The 24,593-nt window shown below is 38.1% G+C and overlaps 1 protein-coding gene across 5 annotated transcripts in view; it reads left to right on the top strand.

Annotated features, from left to right (window-relative positions):
• The first annotated feature begins 5,069 nt into the window (after positions 1–5,069).
• Positions 5,070–24,593, top strand: part of KLHL24 (kelch like family member 24) — a 37,640-nt gene continuing 18,116 nt past the window's right edge. Inside the window, exons 1-5 of one of the 5 annotated variants that reach the window (XM_055568936.1) lie at positions 5,070–5,206; positions 9,761–9,894; positions 11,159–11,330; positions 11,520–11,561; positions 14,178–15,158. In XM_055568936.1, the coding sequence (XP_055424911.1) occupies positions 14,239–15,158 (920 nt within the window). In that variant the 5' untranslated portion in view covers positions 5,070–5,206; positions 9,761–9,894; positions 11,159–11,330; positions 11,520–11,561; positions 14,178–14,238. Of the gene's footprint in view, positions 5,243–9,760; positions 9,895–11,158; positions 11,331–11,519; positions 11,562–14,177; positions 15,159–24,593 lie in introns of all 5 variants that reach the window. The other 4 variants (XM_055568937.1, XM_055568935.1, XM_055568938.1 and 1 more) reach the window with 4 other exon arrangements.

Raw genomic sequence — 24,593 nt, 5'->3', positions numbered from 1 at the left:
GGTTCAATCTGTGGATATGGAAGCAGGGATACGGATAACAGAGATGTGTGGAGGGCTGACTATAAGCAGTACACAGATTTTCAGGTGCACAGAGAATGAAAGCCCTTAACTCCTGCATTAGGGTGATGCACACAATCAGTATGATAACTCCTGGGAAGGAGGTAAGGACCAGTGGCTGTGGGAAGACAAAGGGAGATATTTAGCCCAGAGGGAATGAGGAGGAATGGAGGGTTTCCAAGAGAGAGGATCTACACGCTGACTCCCGGGAGGAAAAGCAGGAGCTAGCCTAGTAAAGAGGATGAAAGAGAGGAGAGAGTATAAGAGGCCTAGGGAGCAGGATACAGATGGGAATGGTCTGGAGACAGACAGCAAGAGCTCTTTGGGCAAGAGTCCTGTGGGAAGTTCACTGAGGCTGGTGTTCAGGATTCAGAGTGGGGCCTCAAGGTGCATCAAGAAGAACCCTAAATGCACTTCCAGCGAGTTGGAACTTTGTGACGGCAGTGAGGCCCCACAGGTGCTTAGCTGCTTGTCTACCCAAGGAAAAATGAAAAGCCGTCCAAGAAAGTAAGTTGTATACTGTTTATCTTATCATTCAATAATAAATACATATCTTATAACATAAACATTAAATAATTATTTAACCATAAATTTATATTGGAAGGATGCGGAATAGGGATGACAGCTCCCTTAGTAGGAAATAGCCATATGTCATTCCCTGGTGGCTCAGACAGTAAAGAATCTGCCTGCAATGTAGGAGACCTGGGTTCAATCCCTGGATCAGGAAGCGCTCCTGGAGAAGGAAAGGGCTATCCACTACTATATTCTTGCCTGGAGAATTCCATGGACAGAGAAGCCTGGCTGCAGTCCATCGGTTGCAAAGAGTCAGACATGACTGAGCAACTACACTTTCACTTTCATATGGAAAGATAAATGTAAATATCAGAATAGGTCAAATAGTTGAAACTGGTTACCTATGGTAAATCAGAACTGAGGAAGGATAGGAGACAGAACTACTGTTGCACTACTAGATTTAAAATATTTAACTCTGTAAATCGGAGAAGGCAATGGCACCCCACTCCAGTACTCTTGCCTGGAAAATCCCATGGACGGAGGAGCCTGGTAGGCTGCAGTCCATGGGGTTGCAAAGAGTGGGACACGAATGAACGACTTCCCTTTCACTTTTCACTTTCATGCATTGGAGAAGGAAACGGCAACCCATTCCAGTGTTCTTGCCTGGAGAATCCCAAGGACAGGGGAGCCTGGTGGGCTGCCGTCTATGGGGTTGCACAGAGTCGGACATGACTGAAGCGACTTAGCAGCAGCAGCAGCAGCAACTTTGTAAATACACTTTTTAGAAAGACAATTGTGTACCTATATTTATATAATTATTTTTAAATGTGTGAATGCCAGCCTCAACACGTAATAACTGAGTGACCTCAGCCATAAAAAGGAATGAAACTGTTCCATTGGCAGAGACGTGGATGGGCCTAAACTGTCATACAGAGTGAAGTAAGTCAGAAAGAGAAAAACAAATACTGTATAATATCAAGCATATGTAGAATCTAGAAAAACAGTACAGATGAACTTATTTGCAAAGCAGAAATAGAGAAACAGATGTAGAGAACAAACTTATGGATACCAAGGGGGAAAGGAGGATGGGATGAATTGGAAGATCAGGATTGACACATATACACTACTATGTATTGGATACAACAGATAACTAATTAGAATCTACTGTATAGCAGAGGGAACTCTCTTCTATCCTCTGTGAATACCTAAATGGGAAGGAAATCCAAGAAAGAGGGGATATGTGTATACATATAACTGATTCACTTTGCTGTGCAGCAGAAACTAACACACTGTAAACCAACCAAACTCCAATAAAAAGTAATAATTAAAAAAAATGGGGGGAACTTCCTTGGTGGTTCAGTGGTTAAGAATTTGCCTTGCAGTACAGAGGACACAAGTTCAATCTCTGGTTGAGGAACTAAGATCCCACAGGCTGAAGAGAAATAAGCCCATGTGACACAGCTACAGAATCCATGCTCCATAACGAAAGATCCCACATGACTCAGTGAAGATCCTGTGTGCTGCAACTAAGACCCAATCCAATCAAATGCATAGTTTTAAAACAATTTAATTTTGAAAAAACAATAACTGAGTGACCAGTGCTAAATCCTTATCCTCTCCATGGCTTGACTTCTTCACCTGTAAAATGGGATAACACTCTCTTGCTGGGTTATTATGAAGATTTAAGGATATATACAAAGTACTTAGCACTCTGTTTGCAGCTTAGAAGTAAACCCAATAAATGGTAGGTAATTTCATTTTTAATAACAGATGGAAAAGAGGACTAAAAATCATGTTTAAAAGGCCTGGACACAAGCCTTCTCAGATCAGATCAGTCGCTCAGTCGTGTCCAACTCTTTGCGACCCCATGAATCGCAGCATGCCAGGCCTCCCTGTCCATCACCAACTCCCAGAGTTCACTCAGACTCACGTCCATCGAGTCAGTGATGCCATCCAGCCATCTCATCCTCTGTCGTCCCCTTCTCCTCCTGCCCCCAATCCCTCCCAGCATCAGAGTCTTTTCCAATGAGTCAACTCTTCGCATGAGGTGGCCAAAGTACTGGAGTTTCAGCTTTAGCATCATTCCTTCCAAAGAAATCCCAGGGCTGATCTCCTTCAGAATGGACTGGTTGGATCTCCTTGCAGTCCAAGGGACTCTCAAGAGTCTTCTCCAACACCACAATTCAAAAGCATCAATTCTTCGGCGCTCAGCCTTCTTCACAGTCCAACTCTCACATCCATACATGACCACTGGAAAAACCATAGCCTTGACTAGACGGACCTTTGTTGGCAAAGTAATGTCTCTGCTTTTGAATATGCTATCTAGGTTGGTCATAACTTTCCTTCCAAGGAGTAAGCGTCTTTTCATTTCATGGCTGCAGTCACCATCTGTAGTGATTTTGGAGCCCAGAAAAATAAAGTCTGACACTGTTTCCACTGTTTCCCCATCTATTTCCCATGAAGTGGCGGGACTGGATGCCATGATCTTCGTTTTCTGAATATTGAGCTTTAAGCCAACTTTTTCACTCTCCACTTTCACTTTCATCAAGAGGCTTTTTAGTTCCTCTTCATTTTCTGCCATAAGGGTGGTGTCATCTGCATATCTGAGGTTATTGATATTTCTCCTGGCAATCTTGATTCCAGCTTGTGTTTCTTCCAGTCCAGCGTTTCTCATGATGTACTCTGCATATAAGTTAAATAAACAGGGTGACAATATACAGCCTTGACGAACTCCTTTGCCTATTTGGAACCAGTCTGTTTTTCCATGTCCAGTTCTAACTGTTGCTTCCTGACCTGCATACAAATTTCTCAAGAGGCAGATTCTATATTACCAGTATTTACACCTCCAATCACTGGAACATGCATGTCCTCTTATTTCATAAAGGCTTGACTGTATTCATAAAGAAGAGAAAGTGAAAGTTGAAAAGTCTTGACTGTATTGCTAAAGAAGGAAGAGAAAGAAAGTGAAAGTTGCTTTGTCCTGTCCATCTCTTTGTGACCCCAAGGACTATAGTCAATGGAATTCTCCAGGCCAGAATAGTGGAATGGGTAGCTGTTCCCTTCTCCAGGGGATCTTCCCGACACAGGAATCAAACTGGTATCTCCTGAATTGCAGGCAGATTCTTTACCAACTGAGCCATCAGGGAAGCCCTTAGGGAGAGAGAGAAGTTGTAATTCTGATATCAGAAACCAAAAACTAGTTAAATGTTTCAAAATTTGGAGATACACTCAACTTTGAAAAAAAAAAATTGCGGAAACAAAAAGAAAACAATGTCTTTTGGAGCACCTGCTTCAGAAAACAGGGATTTGTGATAACTTTGATTTGCATATAAGTGTAAAATAAAAATGTAATCTTTGCCAACAAAGGTCAGTATAGTCATAGCTATGGTTTTTCCAGTAGTCATCTACACAACATGAGCACTGGAGCATAAAGAAGGCTATTGTTGTTGTTTAGTCACTCAGTTGTGTCTGGCTCTTTGTGACCCCCATGGACTGCAGCAGGCCAGGCTTCCCTGTCCTTCACTATCTCCCAGAGTTTGCTCAAACTTATGTCCATTGAGTCAATGATGCCATCCAACGATCTCATCCTCTGTTGCTCCCTTCTCCTCCTGCCCTCAATCTTTCCCAGCATCAGGTTTTTTGATGGTGATGCTGAAATTGTGGTGCTGGAGAAGACTACTGAGAGTCCCTTGGATAGCAAGGAGATCAAACCAATCATAAAGGAAATCAATCCTGAATATTCATTGAAAGGACTGATGCTGAAGCTCCAATACTTTGACCACCTGTTGGGAAGAGCGGACTCACTGGAAAAGACCCTATGCCTTGAAAGACTGAAGGCAAAAGGAGAAGAGGGCAGCAGAGGATAAGATGGTTTGATAGCATCACCAACTCAATGGACATGAATTTGAGCAAACTCCGGGGAGATAGTGGAGGACAAAGGCTGGCATGCTGCAGTCCATGCGGTCGCAGAGTTGGACATAACTTAGCTACTACACAACAACAACCCCCGATGACACAGTTGCCAGTAACAGATTTACAGAGAAATTTGGTTTCCCTGCGCTGTCTAGCTACCAGGGTTCTAGTCCCTTTCACTTCTCAGGTCCTCATATTTCCCGATTGTATACCAAAGGGTCAAATGAAAAGATCTCTGAGCCTAGTCCCCCAAAATTTAGGGTTCTGAAAACTCTTGGTTATAAGATTTTGCCTTGGGACGTAGCAATAAACATCTGACTGAGTTTCCCACAAGTCTCCTAAGACGTATGTATTTCCTTAACCTGTATCTACCTAAAACTGTTTCTGAATCAGCAGCCCTTGGATCGGATCTTGTTAAGCCTCGCACCTGACACCCGAACTACAGTGGGAAATCCTAGCGGCAGAGCGGCCACCCCCGGAATGGGGACTACAGCTCCCAGGGTGCCCCGGGACGGGGGCGCCCCTTCGGATTGGCCAGAGGTGCGTGACGCTCAGTGTTTTGGCCAGGGCGGTCACATGTTTCCTTTGTTGTGAGCTGTGGAAGGGCTGGTGGCTTCAGGAGACGCCGGCGTTGGAGAGAGTGCTGCGCCGCCGGCTGCTCAGGGACCGCGGGGGCCGCCGCTGTTGGCCACTGCTGCTGGCTTCTTCCAGCCTTCGCCGAGAGGTACCCGGGGATGACAGATCCGGGACTGACCGAAAGGCGAGGAACCGGCCAGAGCCGGGGGCGGAGGGGCGGCCCAGGTCATGCCTACGGGGGTGTCTGCAGGAGGGAAGCCAACGGCCGCCGGCCTCTCGAAGCCAGAGAAGGAGGGTCTGAGGAGAGATCGCAGCTGGGACTGCAGGGCCCTTGTCTGGGGCGAGGGGGTCTCTGGGAGTCTCCTGGGGGTCGTCAGGCCCGGTTCCGTAACGACACTCTGAAAGGAAGGGCACTGAAAGGCTGGCATTACCGCCCCGGAACCGCGACGCTGCTGGCGCGCCCGCCGGGGGCGGGTTGGGAGGGGCATGGCCTCTGGGGCGGGGGGTAGCAGGTGCGGGTCAGTCACCCCGCCGCCTGCGGGATTAGGGGCCGCTGGCGAACAGGGCCGGGGGAGAGGGGTCTCGCATGTTGTGGATGGGCTTCGAACGGAGCGCTGCTCTTCTTTAACCGAAGGAAGCGCTGAGAATGCAGAGTCAGAAATCAAGCCTTCGCGTTTGGTGGGGGCGACAGTTTGTTCCAGACTGGGAGGACTGACGGGGTCAAGGTGGGTCCCAGGGCTGGGGGCCAGAGAAGTCCTATTAAAGCGGTTGCGAAACGTGCTCGGCGCCGTCACCTGACCGTTACCCCCGCCCCCACCGCCCGGGAGCCTTTGTTTACCACTGCTTGCCGCGGGGCCCGCGCCGGGATCCGGGCCCTGGAACTACAGCCCCACGGGAGCCGAGGCGGGCGGGGGAGCGGGGGAGCCGCTGACGGGAGTCCCCGCCTAACCTCGCCTCCTTCCCACCACTCCAGGCTTGGGTTTCTTAATTTAGTTCGTAACGGCCCCGCCCCCAGGCTCTGGACTCTCGGGGCAAAGACTGTTAAGGCCGCGAGGATTGGGGCCCTGCGGGTGCTTGAGGGCGGGACGACGGGGCGTCTTCTGTGTGTTTATTGGCGGGTGTCTTGTCGCTGGGTGGACGTGCCCAGGCCGTTATTACCCGCCCCGCTGAAGGTGATCTGGAGGACACGCGGGAGCGCGCGCTTGCCTCTTCGGCAGCTGAGGCCGGAGCGGAGCTGCCGGCGGCGCGCGCTTCCGCGCCCGAGCCTACCGGCGCGAGGACCAGCTGCCCCGCCATCGTTGGGTGGCCGCCACGGCTTCTGTCTGAGCTTGTAGGCAGTTCTGGGGCCCGCGGAGGACCAGATAATTAACCTTCTTTAACTCGGTCCCCTAGTCCGCCCAGATGGTGGAAAGAGCCCTCAGGCGAATTAGTGTTTCCCTGTTCTGTAAACTAGGTTTAAATAGCGCTTCCCTGGTGGCTCAGACCGTAAGGAATCCGCCTGCAACGCGGGAGACCTGGATTCGATCCTTGGGTTGGGAAGATCCCTTGGAGAAGGGACCGGCTGCCTGAGGCCTGTCAGGCTACAGTCCATGGGGTTGCAGAGTCCAGCACGGCTGAGCGACTTTCCCAGCACCCTAACACCACGTTTTAGAGTGCCTCACAGTCAACCCCTAAGGCAGATTGACTCTTTCTCAGTTAATTTTAGTGGAGTTTAATGATTAATTATTTGCTCTCTTGAATAGCTTTTTAAAAATCGTGTCTTAGTATTTGCAGCTAAGAGCGTTTAGGCCCACTAGCGAGGTTGGTTTTTGTTAAGTACGGGAAATAGATTAAAAATCTGCCTCCTGTCACCTAAAATGTGAAATTAGATTTCTGTTTTTTTTTAAAGATAGCTTTGTATGGCTGAGTCCTTTCTCTGTTCACCTGAAACTACCACAACTTTTTGTTAATCGGCTGTACCCCAATACAAAATAAAAAGTTTAAAATTGAAAAAAAAGATACCTTGATGATATCCTCCCTCCACCCCCTCCAGAAAGTGAATTCTGTACCCGGGTTTAGATGAGTTGTTTGTGGAAACAAACATCATAGCTCACTCTTATATGATGACAGTTATAAAATCTATAAAAACAATTGTTTTAGCCACAGTGTATTGAAGATGCGGTTTTCCTAATCTGATTTAATAGGATACTAGGGTTTTATCAGATTTTTTTTTCCTATAAATCTGTAGGAATTCACCCAAGAAAGTACATTTCTGTAGAAGGTAGATTGAGTTCCTTGGGTGAAGAAAGAATTGCATTTGAATAGTTCTCATTGGTTATGCATTCTTAATTTATTTTTAAAATTCAAGTTGGAATGACTACACCAAAAGGAGCAGCCTCTGTGATCCTGAACTGCCTCATCGCTTGTGCATTGAAGGCATTTAACATTTCTAAATAAGTACAAGATGGAAACCTCTAACCTTTATAAAAAATAAAACCACCACTCATAAGCCTTCTTATCCAGACAAAGCCTGTGACTTAGTCTCTAAACAGGAAGAAGAAATAATATTCTGAGTTGGAGCTTACTATCAGCTTTAATTTAAACTTGCTTGGCTTTTGTCCAAGTTGCCAAAACTACTTAATGCCTTTTCAAAAACATTGTTTTAGCTTCCTTGTTTTTTCTGCCATTTACTTAAAACCCAAAGGTCAAGCCTGTGAAAAACAAAAAATACTATTTATTAAATGAGGGACTGCAGTTATTTTTGTATATACTTTTTTCTTACCTAGGAATTTGGGACATCCTTTTTCAATAAATATTTAGGTGTGAACTGTATAAAAATGTAAGTAAAATATCCTAGTATATCCTCATAAGTATATGAAATATATAAGCATATATATTTTATATGATTCTATTTCTGTTTTGACTAAAACAGAGTATATGGCCACTTGACAATTGTTGACAATTTGAAACCTTTATTCTTTCTCCTGTTAAGAACGCTAGTTAAGCTGCTGCTGCTGCTAAGTCACTTCAGTCGTGTCCGACTCTGTGTGATCCCATAGAAGGCAGCCCACCAGGCTCCCCTGTCCCTGGGATTCTCCAGGCAAGAACACTGGAGTGGGTTGCCATCTCCTTCTCCAATGCATGAAAGTGAAAAGTGAAAGGGAAGTCGCTCAGTCTTGTCCAACTCTTCACGACCCCATGGACTGCAGCCTACCAGGCTCCTCCGTCCATGGGATTTTCCAGGCAAGAGTACTGGAGTGGGGTGCCATCGCCTAGATTTTTTTTTTTTAAAAAAGAGTTTGTCACTCTGCCTAAATTTATCACCTAAGGGCTACCATTTTTTAGCATTTGGCACATGTTAAAGTACTAAATTGATAACTAAAAGTCATTAGGCTTTGCTCTTTACTCAGTGCTTTCTAAAACATACTTCTGCAAATCATTTGTGTTACCACCAAGGTAGATAAAAATCACTGACTTAGAAGTGCTTTTGTACATAGAGCAGCCATGTAGTAAAAGATTGGATCTCAAACTTGTTCGAGTGACAGAGTACCGGATGGTGTCCTTGCAGATTTAATTAATTCTAATAGAACCAAAAACACTTTTGCTAAAAGAAAACATAACTATATTATATATCTATAGGTCTTAAGATTTTAAAATAAAACAATGCATTAAATACCTAAAGGAAGCATGTTTCTAGCAAGATAAAACCAAAGACATTTAAGCTTACATGAGAAGTAGGTTTGGTAGGATAGCTTTATACCATGTATGAAGTCTGATAAACAATTTTTTTCTTCCTTTGGCGGTTTGGGAATATTAATAGCCAAAAGTTTTAAAACAAGGGAGAAAAACTGAATGGAGAAATTCAATTTTTTTGTTCTATGATATGAGAGAAGACAGTATTCTTTTTTCAGTTATAGAACCATAATTGTTTAGTCTGACACACTATTTAAGCACTCCTAAATTTTTCATCATTGGATATCTTTTATTTCTCTTTCTCTCATTAAAGTAATAATATATTGACTATTTGAGGTTCATGTAAACAAGGAATAATAACTTGGTATCATTCTAGACAAAGAAATTTAAAGCTTTTGTTGGTTTCTGGTATTGTATGGTGTGTAAATAGGTTATTGGTGGTTTCATAAGAAAAATAGAAATGTTGAAAATAACACCTTGAAGACTGGACTTTAAATATTGCATTTGTAAAATTTGTTTCGGGAACCACTACTCCAAGAGTAAAGTTTTAAGGTGAAAGTTTAAGAGTATAAATTTAAAGTGGCCATTAAATGGAATGGTTCAAATAAATCAGCGTTTTAGAAAATGGGGTGAAAAAACTTCTTGGTTTCAGATAGTTCAATGTTAAATATGGTTTTCTAGTTATTTTTAAATAATGAATTTATATGTTACAGTATTTTCTGGCTTTCCTTCTGCTGAGCTACTGTATATCTTTAAAGATAAACCTTTTATTCATTAGTCTTTTTGCTGTCTCTGCTGTGTTAGTCTTCACTTAGAGTTCAGTTTGAGAAAATGGGAGTAGTGTGGAGCATAGCATGTAGCTAGTGGCAGTTCATTACCACAGGTTGTTGGACCATGTTAGTCAAAACTGTTGGTACCATGTTAGTCAAAACTGTTGGTTTCCTTTGCCATCTGGAATTTATTAGTCATTGTAAGCCCCTCACTAATCCATACGATTTTAAGGCTGATAGTAACTTCTTTCTTTGTATAGGGTTCCTGTATTCTAAAGGAAAAATAAACTTGATTGCAGTACAACTACATTCTAAGATCAGTTCTGTTACTATATATCTCCTTTGGACTTTGTACACTGACCTCCCCTGTCCCCTGGCCTTAACTATTAGGTTGGTAAGTATTACCTAAAAACCCTCCAGAAAATGCCCAGGTGAATTGCCTTGCCCTTCTAGCTGAAACTCCAGTACTTTGGCCACCTCATGCGAAGAGTTGACTCATTGGAAAAGACTCTGATGCTGGGAGGGATTGGGGGCAGGAGGAAAAGGGGATGACAGAGGATGAGATGGCTGGATGGCATCACTGACTCGATGGACGTGAGTCTCAGTGAACTCCGGGAGTTGGTGATGGACAGGTAGGCCTGACGTGCTGCGATTCATGGGGTCGCAAAGAGTTGGACATGACTGAGCGACTGATCTGATCTGATCTGATCTGTTCCTTAAGGTATAATTCTAGACTAGATTAGGCATGAGAGAATCTATTCCAGTTTGCACTCTAGCAGAAACAATTTGTTTTCTGCAAGAGAAACATTGAGAATTTAAATCTATTTTAGTATCAATCTTTGAGTTCTTGTTAGATTCTAATCTTAGCCTACTCCACAGCATCTAAAATTGGATCTGAATCTGATATTCACCACCCCAGTGCCAGACAGAGGGATAGGCTCTCTAGAATTGTTTCTTGAATTGACTTGAGTAGGCTCAGGATTTTATTGTTTTCTTGGGAAAAAATACTTATTTAGCTAAGACTTAACAATCTCCTATTTTGACCAAGTTGACATATTCTTTACCAAAGTACACACAAGTTAGACTGACTTCTGCAAATAAGGAAACAAGGTAACATTCACCTCACAATCAAAGCTTAATCCAGGTATAGAGATGTGTGTTTTTTAATACATGCAGAAATCAGTAGTTTGTATCTTGGTTTTTGAGATCAACATTTGAATTTGCCTAAACTTGTTAAGAATTTATGAGTTCTATTTATAAATATCTAGGCCAGAAACCAGAAGTACTTGTATTTAAATACTGTTGGTATTCTGTGCACAGTTCAAGGTTCCAGTATTTTCTCAGAAGCATTCCTCTCTTTCCAACATACGCACACAGAGTTGTGCTGAATTGGTTGATTTCTACAGGTACTAGGGTCCATAAGATAAAGAAACAGAAGAAATATACATTTATATATTAAAATATATAATTACTTGATAAGCATAATGATTCTGTATGGATAATCTAGATAACAATTAAAAACTGAAATGTTTTTTCCTGAATTTCCCAAAATACTTGAGATTTTCTTATTGATTTCATAGGTACATAAAATATAATGACTGAACTGTTTGCCTTGAGTAATATTGATAAACCAACTCAGAATTATTTAATGACTGCAGATTCAAGTGAAACATTATTATCAGACATTCTTCAAATATCCAATGCAGAGTTACCATAGGAATGTTTCATCATCTCAACTCCACCATTGTTTACTCATCTTTCATTCAAGAAACCTTACTGCAGGATAAAATTGTCAAGAAAGGAATTGGATAAATAAAGAAACTGTTTTAGGTATAGAGTAAAATTTTTAATTCAATTTAAGGAATTGTTATTCAGGATTGGTTTTTTATGCAGAAGTTAACTTCTAGTCACAAATTGAAATCTATTAAAACCTCTTTTCAATGTATTAGTAAATAATGCCAATTGTACATGAAGTAATTACTATCTGACTTATATGTTGCTGTTCTCCATTTATTTTAGGTGTGGAAAAACTGGGGCTTTGATCAAGCAAATGCTGAAAAGGTATTATATTTATAATGTTTATAAACTCTTAGCATCATTATTAGAAAATATAAATCATTTTCCTTTAACCAGAGGTCACTTAAACCACCTGAGTAACAGGGAACAAGATCATATAGGAAGACAGCATCACAGTCATTTCTGTTACCAAATAAACTATCGACACACTCCTTTCTAACCCTTGCAGATCTCCTCAGTCTCCCTTCTACAGTTTCTCCAGTCCTAGGGACACTGAAATAAGTTATCTCCATTCATTTTTCTGGAACATAGGCCAAAACCATGTAGTTTTTAAATCTACCTAACAATTTGAAACTAGGTCTACAACATTTATGAGTTCTACAGTTGGAAGTAAACTCTAGAATACCCTTAACCAGAAGAATCTATCTTAAAAATCTTCCTTTCAAGTGAGAGTGTAGCTCTAGGAGTAACGCTCCTGAAGAAGATGAGGGAGAGAAAGAAAAGGATACTAGCTTTTCTAGGCAAATTGTGTGACTTTGGCAGTCAGTCATTGAGAGTCCAGTCACCCTTGCATCCACTAAATTATGTAGGTATTATTTTCCATCATTACATTTCTTTGGGACAAGCATTTTCCTTTTCTTTTGTCCAGAGATGCCTACTTATTTGCTACTTTTTAGTGATGGGAATAACAATGCTTTGATATCTGCTAATTTTTTAAAAGAACTCAGTCTAATTTTATGTTTAGTGGCAATCCACTCCAGGACTATTGCCTGGAAAATCCCATGGACAGAGGAGCCTGGTAGGCTACAGTCCATGGGGTCGCAAAGAGTCGGACGCGATTGAGCGACTTCACTTTCACTTTCACTTTGTTTATATATTAGTTCACTTACTATAAATCTTAAACCTATACTAGATACTCTATTTTGAAATGTGATTAAACTTGTCTTTACTAGTTAAAATACTTTGTGTAAAACAGGAAAATATACTGAATTACACCTGGAAGCCAAAAAGATGCTCTGAAATGTCCCGTATTCCTAAGACATTCTTGTGTAAATCGTTTAGTCTGTCATCATACAAAGAGTTGATATTTTATGGTGTTGTGGACTAGTTCATGGAAAAGTTCTCAGAAAGTCTAGAGAAAGTGAGGCTGCCCAAAAAGCCAGGAAAAAGTTGCTTGAAAGGAAACAGCCCAGATCTATGAGATAGTCTCTTTTCCATACAAAGCAGTAGACAGATGTCTTGTTGCTGTTGAATGGTTTTAATAACGAGAGATTTTATAGCTGTTTGTGTTTTCTGGTAAAGCAGTGGAAGACCTCTTGGCAGTCATCTATCAAGGGAAATAGGCATGGGAATTAAGAAGCTGAAAATAACATAAAAAGACCTTTAACTCATATAAAATTTTAAGACTTTTATTAATACTACTCACTCAATATGCTATCCCCAAACTTAGCAGATACACATACTATAAGATACCAAATAATGAATACAAGATACAGTAAAATTATTGGATACAGAAAGCAGAGCATCTTTTCATTTATGTTTCTTTCTTGTCCGTTTTAGCCCAAAGGGAAATTCTTAGTACTTGCGGTACGTTGTTTTGCATTCTGAACATATTTTCATTTAAAGTTTGAGAAAACAAAAATGTATGGAGGCAGAAACCAATGGGACGACCCAGAGGGATGGAATGGGGAGGGAGGAGGGAGGAGGGTTCAGGATGGGGAACACATGTATACCTGTGGCGGATTCATTTTGATATTTGGCAAAACTAATACAATTATGTAAAGTTTAAAAATAAAATTAAATTTAAAAAAAAAAAGTACATTTTGGATCACATGGCAACTTACTGAGAAGTGAAAAGAATAAAAGGAACTGCCTTAAAAATAAAAATTTAAGCCAATTGATAGCTGTAGTCCAATGCCTCAACCCATCAGTTACCTATTCATAGCATTTCTGAGGGAGACTTGAGGTTGTTTCTTATTAGGGAAAGGGAGGAGGGGATAAATAACATATATTTAAGAAAATACGGTACTATATCATTGTAGTGCGAATTTGGGGGAAATAAAGACAGAAGATATATCACGTAGCATTTAAATATATGTACCTCCTTTTTTCTATGCCTAGATGCACTGATACAAGTATTTTCTATTTATACAGCATTGAACATCTGTAGGTAACTCTTCCCATATAGTCTTCCGATAGATTGCTAGAAAGGGACTTAATGGTCAAACAGCATACATATTCTTAAAGGCCATTGATAGATATAGCTGAATTTTTCTGTAGCAGCACTATATTAAAATAATAAGTATTTATATTAAGATTTGAATGTAGTCAAGTTCTGGGTCGTATAGCGTTCTGACATAGCTCTACCTTCAGTAGATGAAACCCAGTTTGTAAAAGGGAAACAGAAGGTAATATATTAGTAATTCACAAAGTACATAGTATCCTTTCAACTAGGGGGTTTAAGGAGTACTATTGCAAATTGCCCCTAATGTTTTCATTGTATAAATTTTTATTAATCTTTATCAAAATGAGATAGTGCTCTATACCCTATATGAAATAGATAATGTAATTTTATTGTAGTGTTTACATCAAAATGAAATTATGTAATTGGAGTACTAAAACTTTTTACATACTGAAATGTTTTAATTTTTTTACTTTTAGCCACATAAAGAAAATCTGTTACAGTTATTTCTCAACAATTATATAGTCAACTGATGTAACAATGGTACTAATATTGGGACGAAGACTAAACAGAGAGGATCTTGGGGTGCGTGATTCACCAGCAACAAAGCGTAAAGTTTTTGAAATGGACCCTAAATCTCTGACAGGCCGTGAGTTTTTTGACTTCTCTTCAGGATCATCCCATGCTGAAAACATCCTCCAGATATTTAATGAATTTCGAGATAGTCGTTTATTTACAGATGTTATCATTTGTGTGGAAGGAAAAGAATTTCCTTGCCATAGAGCTGTTCTCTCAGCCTGCAGTAGCTACTTCAGAGCTATGTTCTGTAATGACCACAGGGAAAGCCGAGAAATGTTGGTTGAGATCAATGGTATTTTAGCTGAAGCTATGGAATGTTTTTTACAGTATGTTTATACTGGAAAAGTGAAGATCACTACAGAGAATGTACAATATCTCTTTGAAACATCAAGCCTTTTTCAGATTAGTGTTCTCCGTGATGCATGTGCCAAGTTCTTGGAGGAGCAACTTGATCCTTGTAATTGCTTAGGAATCCAGCGCTTTGCTGATACCCATTCCCTCAAAACACTCTTTACAAAATGCAAGAATTTTGCATTACAGACTTTTGAGGATGTGTCCCAGCATGAAGAATTTCTTGAACTTGACAAAGATGAACTGATTGATTATATTTGTAGTGATGAACTAGTTATTGGCAAGGAGGAGATGGTTTTTGAAGCCGTCATGCGTTGGGTCTATCGCGCTGTTGATCTGAGAAGACCACTGTTACATGAGCTCCTGACTCATGTGAGACTCCCTCTGTTGCATCCCAACTACTTTGTTCAAACAGTTGAGGTGGACCAGTTGATCCAGAATTCTCCTGAGTGCTATCAGTTGTTGCATGAAGCAAGACGGTACCACATACTTGGGAATGAAATGATGTCTCCAAGGACTAGGCCACGCAGGTAAGACTGATGCGTATTAACTACAACATAATTAGCAAAAGTTTTTGTTTTTTTAAAATGTTTTAAAGCTTCCTGAGTGTAGTATCCATGTAGTCATTTATATGTATCATCTACATGTGGTTTTATGTAATTCGAGATTTGTTTTGGATTATAACTCATTAGAATTTCTCCCAGTGAAGACTCGATTCAACAGTAGCACTTTTTGTTATTGTTGTTCTGAGCTATGAGACGGTATTGCAAAGGGTCTTTGGAGCTAGCATGTTTCAGCCTATATCTTCTTAACCTGTCTTAAAAAGGTTAATTTTTCTTAACCTTTATAGGGTACCAAATTTATTCCACGTTTTCCCAGAAGATCTTTGGAAGTTAAGTAACTAAAGACTCTGTTAGAGTTTGTTGGACTGCCTCTACTTATAAAAAACAATTTGTGTATTCACAGACTAACCTTTTTCCTAATAGACAACATGAAATATAGAGATCAAGTAAGTAAGTTGATATACATTGAGGGAATTCTCAGATGTAAAATCAAGGTTTCAAATCTTTTCTCATTGCCGCAGTTATTATATTTAAAACTATTTGAAAATGAAAGTCACTCAGTTGTGTCCGACTCTTTGCAACCCCATGTACTATACAGCCCATGAAATTCTCCAGGCCAGAATACAGGAGTGAGTTACCATGCCCTCCTCCAGGGGATCTTCCCAACCCAGGGATCAAACCCAGGTCTCCCACATTGCAGCAGGATTCTTTACAGCTGGGCCACAAGGGAAGCCTGAGAATACTGGAGTGGGTCGCCTATCCCTTCTCCAGGGGGTCTTCCCAACCCAGGAATCAAACCGGGGTCTCCTGCATTGCAGGAGGATTGTTTACCAACTGAGCTATCAGGGAAGACCCATTTAAAACACCTGTAGATTTTAATTCATAAACTATAGAAAAATAATCTCTGTGCCTTAAGAATGGAAGGAACAGTATTAAACATTTTACTGTGAATAAGCAAAAATTGGATGTTGTGAGACATAGTAAAGAATCTTAAATATTTTTCTACTAGAGCTGACTTTTTTGGTGTGTGTGGTATAAAATACATAACATAAAATTGGCCATCCTAACTGTTTTTTATTGTTTAATAGTGCTAAACATATTCACATTGTTGTGAAACTGGTATTTATTTTCCCATACTATCTTCACTTTGCCTATAAATCTATTAGAGCATAGCTCTTAAACCATATTTTTAGCATTAATTTTGATTATCAAAATTATTCCCGTGTTTTGGAATGTGATTAAAATTCAGCATGTTGTGAGATCTCATGTTTTTAATTATAATTCAGCATATTATGACCTGTCTTTAAAATCTACACTAGTTTGGATATAACAAGATTTGATCTGTTTCCTCATAAGTAAAATGAGATTTATGATAAACAGTGCTTATTTCACAGGTTTTGCTGTTGAAATTATTAAATGCAATAGTCTTAAGGTACTCAGCATAGAAGGTGGTACATAGGAAGTGCTTTAAGAATTATGGCTATAGTGTAGTGTTAGTATGACCCACTTTAAGAAAACTTCCAGTACTTGACAGTCTGAACATTTTTACAAATGAGATACAACATTGAGTAACTATTATTACAAAAATTAATGTAATATTTCTTTGTATATTAGGTTTAGAGTGCATTTTTTCTTCAAAGTCACTTGACTTTAGTTAAAAGTAATTGTTTTATAAGAAATAAATATAAAATATTTTACTCCTAGTCTTTTAACAAAGAACAAAAAACTATTAATTTTACTCTATAAAATATACTGATTTTTTAAAAGTTGTTTTTAGGACTGTTAAGAGACTTCAGCTGAGCTTAAGAATGTGAAAGACCAGAGTTCTTAAATGTATTAATTAGGAAAACTAAACAGCTTTGGGGCTGTTCCAGAACTTTTCTGGACAAACTGTATCTCTCCAAGGGGAGAGTTGTATATTTTTCCAAACAGAATCCCCTGTGGCAGACAGAATGGTTTGGGGTCAAACATGGTTAATAGTACCTATACCCAATACCTTCCAGTACTTGGAATAGGATTAGAATAGAGACCAAAGAATATGTGCTGTAGAATCAAAATTATTTATATTAAAATTGCTTATAAAGATATGACCAGAATGAAATCAGAGTGCAGCCTAAAGGTAATTAGAATCAGATTATAATTAGAGAATTTTCTGATTTTCTTAGTTATTCAATTTACAAAAATACAATTTTACATCCTATTTTTAAGGGAACCAATCCATTTCATACAGTGAAACACATCTGTATATATAAGATTATGATACCACTTTTCTCTAGGAGACTAGCAGAAAAAAAAATAAAGCTGTAGTTATATTGAATTTTCAGACTATTATAATAGCAGATATTTATTTTATATAAATTTTATATTTTATGAATTACGTGAGAACTCTTAAAAGGAATGCTTTATTGTAGAACTCTGCTATCACCTGTCCTTTATATTCTGTCCTCCACTTATCTGTTACTACATGTTAGTACTAATCACTAGGAATTTCCTTATCTGAACAATATGTATTCTTTGTAGAGGTTCTCATCTTTCTGAGAAACTACAAACTTCTTTGTAAGAGAAGTGACATCTCCACCTCTTCAACTACAGTTCATTCTGACTTCTCCAGTCACTCTACTGAAACTCCTCTCAGTCAGGTCATCTATTTGTTCTTTGTTAGCCTCTTTTCAGTCTTTATTCACCTAGATCTCTCTTTCAGATCTGATATTTTTAATTGCTTAAATCCTTCTTGAAACTCTCTTCTGATAGCTTCAGGAGTACCATTTCCCTCATGGTCCTCTTCTTCAGTACTCTTTTTCAGTTTGATAGTTCTTTGTCTATTGTTTGAAATGTTGATATTCTCTTGGTTCACATCTCGTCTTGCCTTGATAGTTTCGTAGATGATCACATCTATTCTCATGGTTTTGATTAACATGCTTACTATTGACTATGAAAACTATATCTCCACCCCAGGCTTTTTCATTCATTTATTCCATCATTCAGCTAATGTTTTTTTTTAAAAAATAATATGTATAGTTACACATACATATATATTTGAAGATGCATCTTTAAAACAATAACATAGCCAAAATAAATCTCACAGTTAAAAATAATTCTTTCATAATATTTAATATCCAGTCCATATTCATGTTTCCCTAGTCTTTTCCAAGCTGTTCTTTAATGAATTTGAATCCAGTCCAGGACTAGTACAGGATCATTGCATCTGTTTATTTCCATGAAGTCTCTTATTCCAAAGCAGTTTCTTTTTCATGAATCTTACTTGTTCATGGGCAAGTTGTCCAGAACAATACTCCATGATGTGTATTAGTCTGGTCACTTCCTTGTGATATCACTTAGCTGCATTTAGCTGTTTCCTGGAAACTGAAAGTTAGCTTCAGATCAATGGTGAATAGTTAAATACTTTTTTGCTAGAATTCATTCTAGGTAATGCATGTATCACATTGCATCACATTAGGAGAAAGACAGCATAACTGGTTGTTGTACCATTAGTGATATAAAGATTAGCTCTTGATTAGGGAGATGACAGTCCAAACCCACCACTGTATAGTTAGGTTATACTCTCACAGCATCCAATATTTCTTTAGTGTTTATTGTGTGCCAAGTATTCTCCAGAGCTCAAGCCATACTGGACAGTGACACCTGTATATACCCATGTGTCTCTTAAATGACAGAGAAAACCCCAAGATACACTGTATTAAAAACAGTGTGTAAAAAAAATTAAAAAACGAAAAAAAGAGTGTGATGGCAGTTTTCTAGAAAGAGGACATAGAACATAAGACCATAAAAGCTTTGCTAATCAGTATTGCCAGTTGTAAACCCTGGGTCCATAAAGAAAAAGTAGTGGAGATCTATCACAGAAGTAAAAAGCTGAAGAATAGTTGTTTTTATTAATATATGTTATGCAACTTTAAATTTCTATACTAAGGTATAACACGTTTTTAGTAAACACCTAGTGCAAGCTTCATGACATGTTAAGGGTACTGGCTTCAGAATCAGAGAGACCTGAACTACAACCTACCTCTGCATAACTAGTTAATTCTGTGACATTGGGCAAAGCACTTTAACTTTTCTATGTGTCAGCTTCCTCATCTGTAAACTAAGCATAATACCATCTATCCTGTAGGATTGTTGTGAGGATTAGAACTACTGTGTGAAAAAGGCATAGCCTAGTGTTGGACACAAAAATGCTTAATAAAAATTATTGCTAGTTTCATGAATAATCAAAATACAGTTAAAATTTGCACTATACTTTTACAGAATAGGAAATATAGTTTGAGAGACATAAATGCTTGCTATCAAGTGGTTTAAGTATAAATTGTTCATATCTACAGAAAAAATCTGCAACATTCCATTAAACAATAGAGATAGCTATGATCTAATAAGTTCATCATTTTGAGTTTGGAATTGGTTAATTAAGTACTTGTTTCTTCTAATACTTCCTATTACTCTTGTCTAATAAGCAGTTACTATATAATGAAAATAGGAACCTATTACCATAATGAGGACAGGATTCAAGTTCTTATTGAAAAAATCAACGAGAAGACCAAGGTTAAGTTTTTTTTTAAAGAAATAATATTTTAGAATTCAGTGTTCTGAGTTTCTGTTTGTTTTTCTTAAGTGATAATCTGCTATATTGGATTCATGGTCTACCATTTTTATACATGTTAGTTCATTGTTATTTTGAATGCATTTTTATATTAAAGTACTGTGTAATGTCAAAGTCTCCCTCTACCTGACCCTTGATATATCAGTATATATATATAACCCTTTCATCCCCAAAGGATTACCAGTTTTTTCACTCTTTTTAAAAATATTCTTTGTATACAGAAGTGTGTGTGTGTCTGTCTCTGTGTATACATGTGTCCCTACTATTTTTTATATAGATGGTAGTATATCTTATTTTTATCTCCTAAAAATATCTTGGAGTTTCTTCTATATCAGCACATATATGTCTTCATTCCTTTTTTTTTTTAACTCTTCATTATGGAAAATTTCAAATTCACTCTTTTTTAAGAGTTGTATAGTATCACACTTATGGATACTATAAATTATTTAATCCCTCTCTTAATGATGTACATTTAAGTTTCTAGATTTTTTTTCATTGCAAACAGTGCTCAGTGAATACTCTTATACATATGTCTGATAAATTATAGCATAAATTACTAGAAGTGAAATCACTAAGTCATAAAATAGGTGCATTTTTAAAACTTTGCCAAGATATTGTAAAAATTGACTTCCAATTTATACTTTTCCAAAAATATGAAAATCCCTATTTCTTCACTCCTTTCCTTACACAGTATTTTAATAGTTTTTATAAATTTTTGCTACTCTGGAAAAGTGAAAATTTGTATCCCATAATTTTTTTTGCTCAAACTTTAAACTTTATTTTGTATTGGGGTATAGTCGATTAACAATGTTGTTAATTGTTATTTCTTCTAATACTTCCTACTACTCTCATCTAATAATTAGTTACTATATAATGAACATTGGGTTGGATGTATTCTTTCAGATCATGTTTTTCTCTGGATATATGCCCAGGAGTGGAATTGCAGGGTCATATAGTAGCTCTATTTTAATTTTTTAAGGAACCTCTATACTGTACCAATTTACATTTCCACCAACAGTGTCGGAGGGTTCCCTTCTCTCCAGAGCCTCTCCAGCATTTCTTGTTTGTAAATGTTTTGAGGATAGCCATTCTGCCAGTGTGAGGTGATATCTCATTGTAGTTTTGATTTGTGTTTCTCTAATAATGAGCATGTGTCCCATAATCTTGATTTGCATTTCTTTCATGTGAAAGTTTGAGGTTTTCCAAGTTTGAAAACCATTTATAGGTTTGTTTTTTTCTCCACTTCATTGGACTCTAGTGTATCAGAATTCTGATTGGAAGTGATTGAAACCAGCATTAGCATAGAAGGGAGATAGATGTTTTAAAAGGGTATAAGAAGGTGTTATCTTGTAGAACCTAAGGGCAGAAGTTCAACAGGACTTACAAGAAGACTGGAACAGGCTACTGAAAATGCATCAGAAATCTAGCCATGCCCTATCTCTGCCTCTTACCTCTGCTTTTCTCTGCACATTTGCATCATTCTCTCTCACTGCTGCTGCTAAGTCGCTTCAGTTGTGTCTGACTCTGTTTGACCCCACCATTCATGGGATTTGATTTCTATATTACAAGGTCAGTCCAGAGACGCTGAATGTCTCCCTCTCATGTGGAAAGATAATCTCTGATCCAGACAGCCTTCTCTGGAGAGTTACCTGTGGCCTTGGAGTAGGATCATGTAGCAGAAAATTGATAGCTAAAATTCTTGTCCCATATGTAAGAGCAGACAAGCTGATAGTGGCTATTAATAGTAAGGTGTGGGTTTTCTCCTTTGTTCTTTCTTAACTTGAGGCAAGAGGAAGGGATGGAATAATTTGTGTTCATTGGAGACAACAAAAAATAACATCCATGTTTCTGCCTAGGAGGTAACACTGTAGCATTCAGCTTTATTCTTCCCTTTTATTCTCTAAGAATTTATTATTTCTTTTACAAAGTTGTAATCTATTTCATATCATAGTCTGCTGTTATCATTTATTTAATATATGGTAAACATATTTTCATGACATGAAATCTACAGTACCATAACCATCCCACCCACATTTAAACTCTTCCTGATTTTTTACCAGTAAATGAGATAAATATCTTTGTGACTATATAAGCATACCTGTAATTAGTTCCTGATAATAAATTCTTAAATAATTGCTTGTTTTAAAGAGTAAATATTTGAATCTTTCAATTGGTACAACTATTTCCTTATAGAACTCATTTTCCTCATTCCAGTTTCAGGTAGAAAGCCTTACCACACAAGTTGAAACTGTCCTTATTAAGTTTAGAAAGCCGTATGGTTTATGGCTGTCATAAGTCTCTTTATGGGGTCATTTATATACATTTATATTGATAAACCATACCCAGTGATTCCTCTAGGCTCAGGAACTTTTGTTTTTTGGATACAGTAAGATCAAACTATCAGGGAACAGACTTAACGTTAATTATGAGGGACTGATTAATTTATCTTTTAGTTTATATATATTTATTTGCAATAAGAAATGGAACTGTCAACTGTTCCAAAAAATGGAATGGTTCAAATGGAACTGTCAAAAAAATATTTTAAGTCAATGCAGCCAGCATATTCTCTTACTATGGGCAACTTACCAGTTGGGAAGCCAACGTTTTCAAAGGTTGTTTGGAAGCTAGAAGACCTTTAGAGCCCGACTCTTCCCAGCTAGTATAGTCTGAGGAAGTCTCACCCACCATAAAATATTCTTACCAAAGAACCAGTAATGTTCAAGTTAGCTTAGCTAAGCTTCTCCTTTCCTTTAGACGAGTTACTTGAATGGACACAGAAAATGTTTGCCTCTGTGCTTACTTAGTCTTTCATTCATTTGCTCATTCATTTATTTATCATATAGAGGGCTGATCAGTCCCCTCTTTTGATATATAGTTAATACACTGAGTTTAGTACTGTCGTATTCTACACACTAAAGAGTCATTTGGTCTCTTTAGAGCTTTTAAAGTCTCATATCTCTATTTGAATTCATTATTTTGGTTCAATGACTTGGTATTCAGGTATTTTTGAGTCTTGAAATAGACTGTGTCATTAATATCTCTCCCTTCTTCCTTCCAGCTTCCCACTATGTGGAAACATTTCTTTTCGTGTTTTCTAAATGTGTTCAGTCATTTTTCTTATTACCAAGGATCACCCTTAGACCCCTTTTTGTTGATGAAAATTAATTTGGCAGTTCATCTGTCCCTGGCATGTTTGCATTGACAATAAGAAGGTCTGTTATTTTGGCCAGCAAGTCTTTCTGAGGTTCTTAACTGAACCTGGCAATTACTATACATTTTGTTCATATGGTTTAGAATATTTTGTGGATTTATAATTCTTTTCCTTTCACATAAATCAAAGAATGTGATCTTTTAATTTAACCTTTTCTCAAGTTTATGATAAAAGAGTATGATGACTTTTAAAAAAGTATTTACCATGGTAGGAAAAAAATAATTTTCTTATCGCACTTTCCTAGAAACAAGTGGTGAGACTTAATACCCAAATTTCAATACCCAAGATTTAATACTGCTTAATACTTAAGCTGCGAATATTTGTTAGTTTGTTACAGCAGAAAATGAGAATTTTCACTTTAAAAGATTAATAAAGTAACATAGTCTCTAAAAATAGATTGCATGGGTATCTAGAATTTTATTCATCCTATACTATCATCTTGGCTGCTTTTTTATTCTCCTCACCATTATCAGCTGCAGCAACTCGTTTCCTTTAAGGCAATCATCTTCCTGCCTGAGATAAGTATTTTTCCAAGCTCAAGAAATAAAAATAGCTATTAAATTGAGTTAACACTCTCTAATGAGAACACCAGACTTGTCTCAAATTAAGTTAAAAGCCATTTGGTTGCAAATGAGACCTTCAGTTAGGCAAAACTACTAGTTTGCTGATCCTTTCAGATAAATAGACACAGGCACTGAAATAATCCTTTATTTAGTAAGACTAAATGTTTTAGCCATTAGCTTTTTGTGCTGTTTTTTCTTCTTGTCCCAAGGTGCAAAACAGACAATGTATGTTTATTGGGCTAAGAAGTCTTGGAAAACAAAGCAAATTCAAGAAAAGGGAAAGTATAAAACAAGTAAAATGCTACACATGTATGCTAAGCCTCTTCAGTCGTGTCGGACTCTTTGCGACCCTATGGACTGTAGCCCTCCAGGCTCCTCTGTCCATGGGATTCTCCAGACAAGAATACTGGAGTGGATTGACATGCCCTCCTCTGGGGGATATTTCCAGCCCTGGGATTGAACCCGTGTCTCTTACATCTCCTGCATTGGTAGGCGGGTTCTTTGCCACTAGTGACACCTGGAAAACCCAAAGAAAGTATAAGACAAAATTATATCAAAATTACCTTAATTTTGTATTAAAAATATTAGGAGTGACTCAAACCCAGTAACAGTATTTAGCAATTTTTGTTTTGCTCAATCAATAGGTAAGACTTTGAGGACTAACACATGGGTTTGTCTTAGAAGTATTTTAAGTAAGATTTAAGGAAATAATACTAATATGGAAAGAAGGATATCTTCTGGTCATTAGTTATACTACTAAGTGACTGGTGCTATCTACTATTTACTTTTAATATTTTCATTTTGGAATTATTTGGAAAATAGTAAATATTATTGATAGTATTTGAGTCCTTCTGATAATATTTTACTATATACTAGATTAGGGTTATATTATTCGCTGGGTTCTTAAAAGTAATTTTTATTGCATCTGTGGACAGAATTCTTTTCTATGATATTTATTTCTGATTTTATAATGGAAAAAGTATGCCTGGCATGGACTGACTAGGTGAATGATTGTTAGT

This window comes from Bubalus kerabau, chromosome 2 (genome assembly GCF_029407905.1).
Source record: "Bubalus kerabau isolate K-KA32 ecotype Philippines breed swamp buffalo chromosome 2, PCC_UOA_SB_1v2, whole genome shotgun sequence".
Classification (NCBI taxonomy): Eukaryota; Metazoa; Chordata; class Mammalia; order Artiodactyla; family Bovidae; genus Bubalus; species Bubalus kerabau.
The sequence above is the reverse complement of the archived record's forward strand: the minus strand, read 5'-3'. Positions and strand labels throughout refer to the sequence as shown.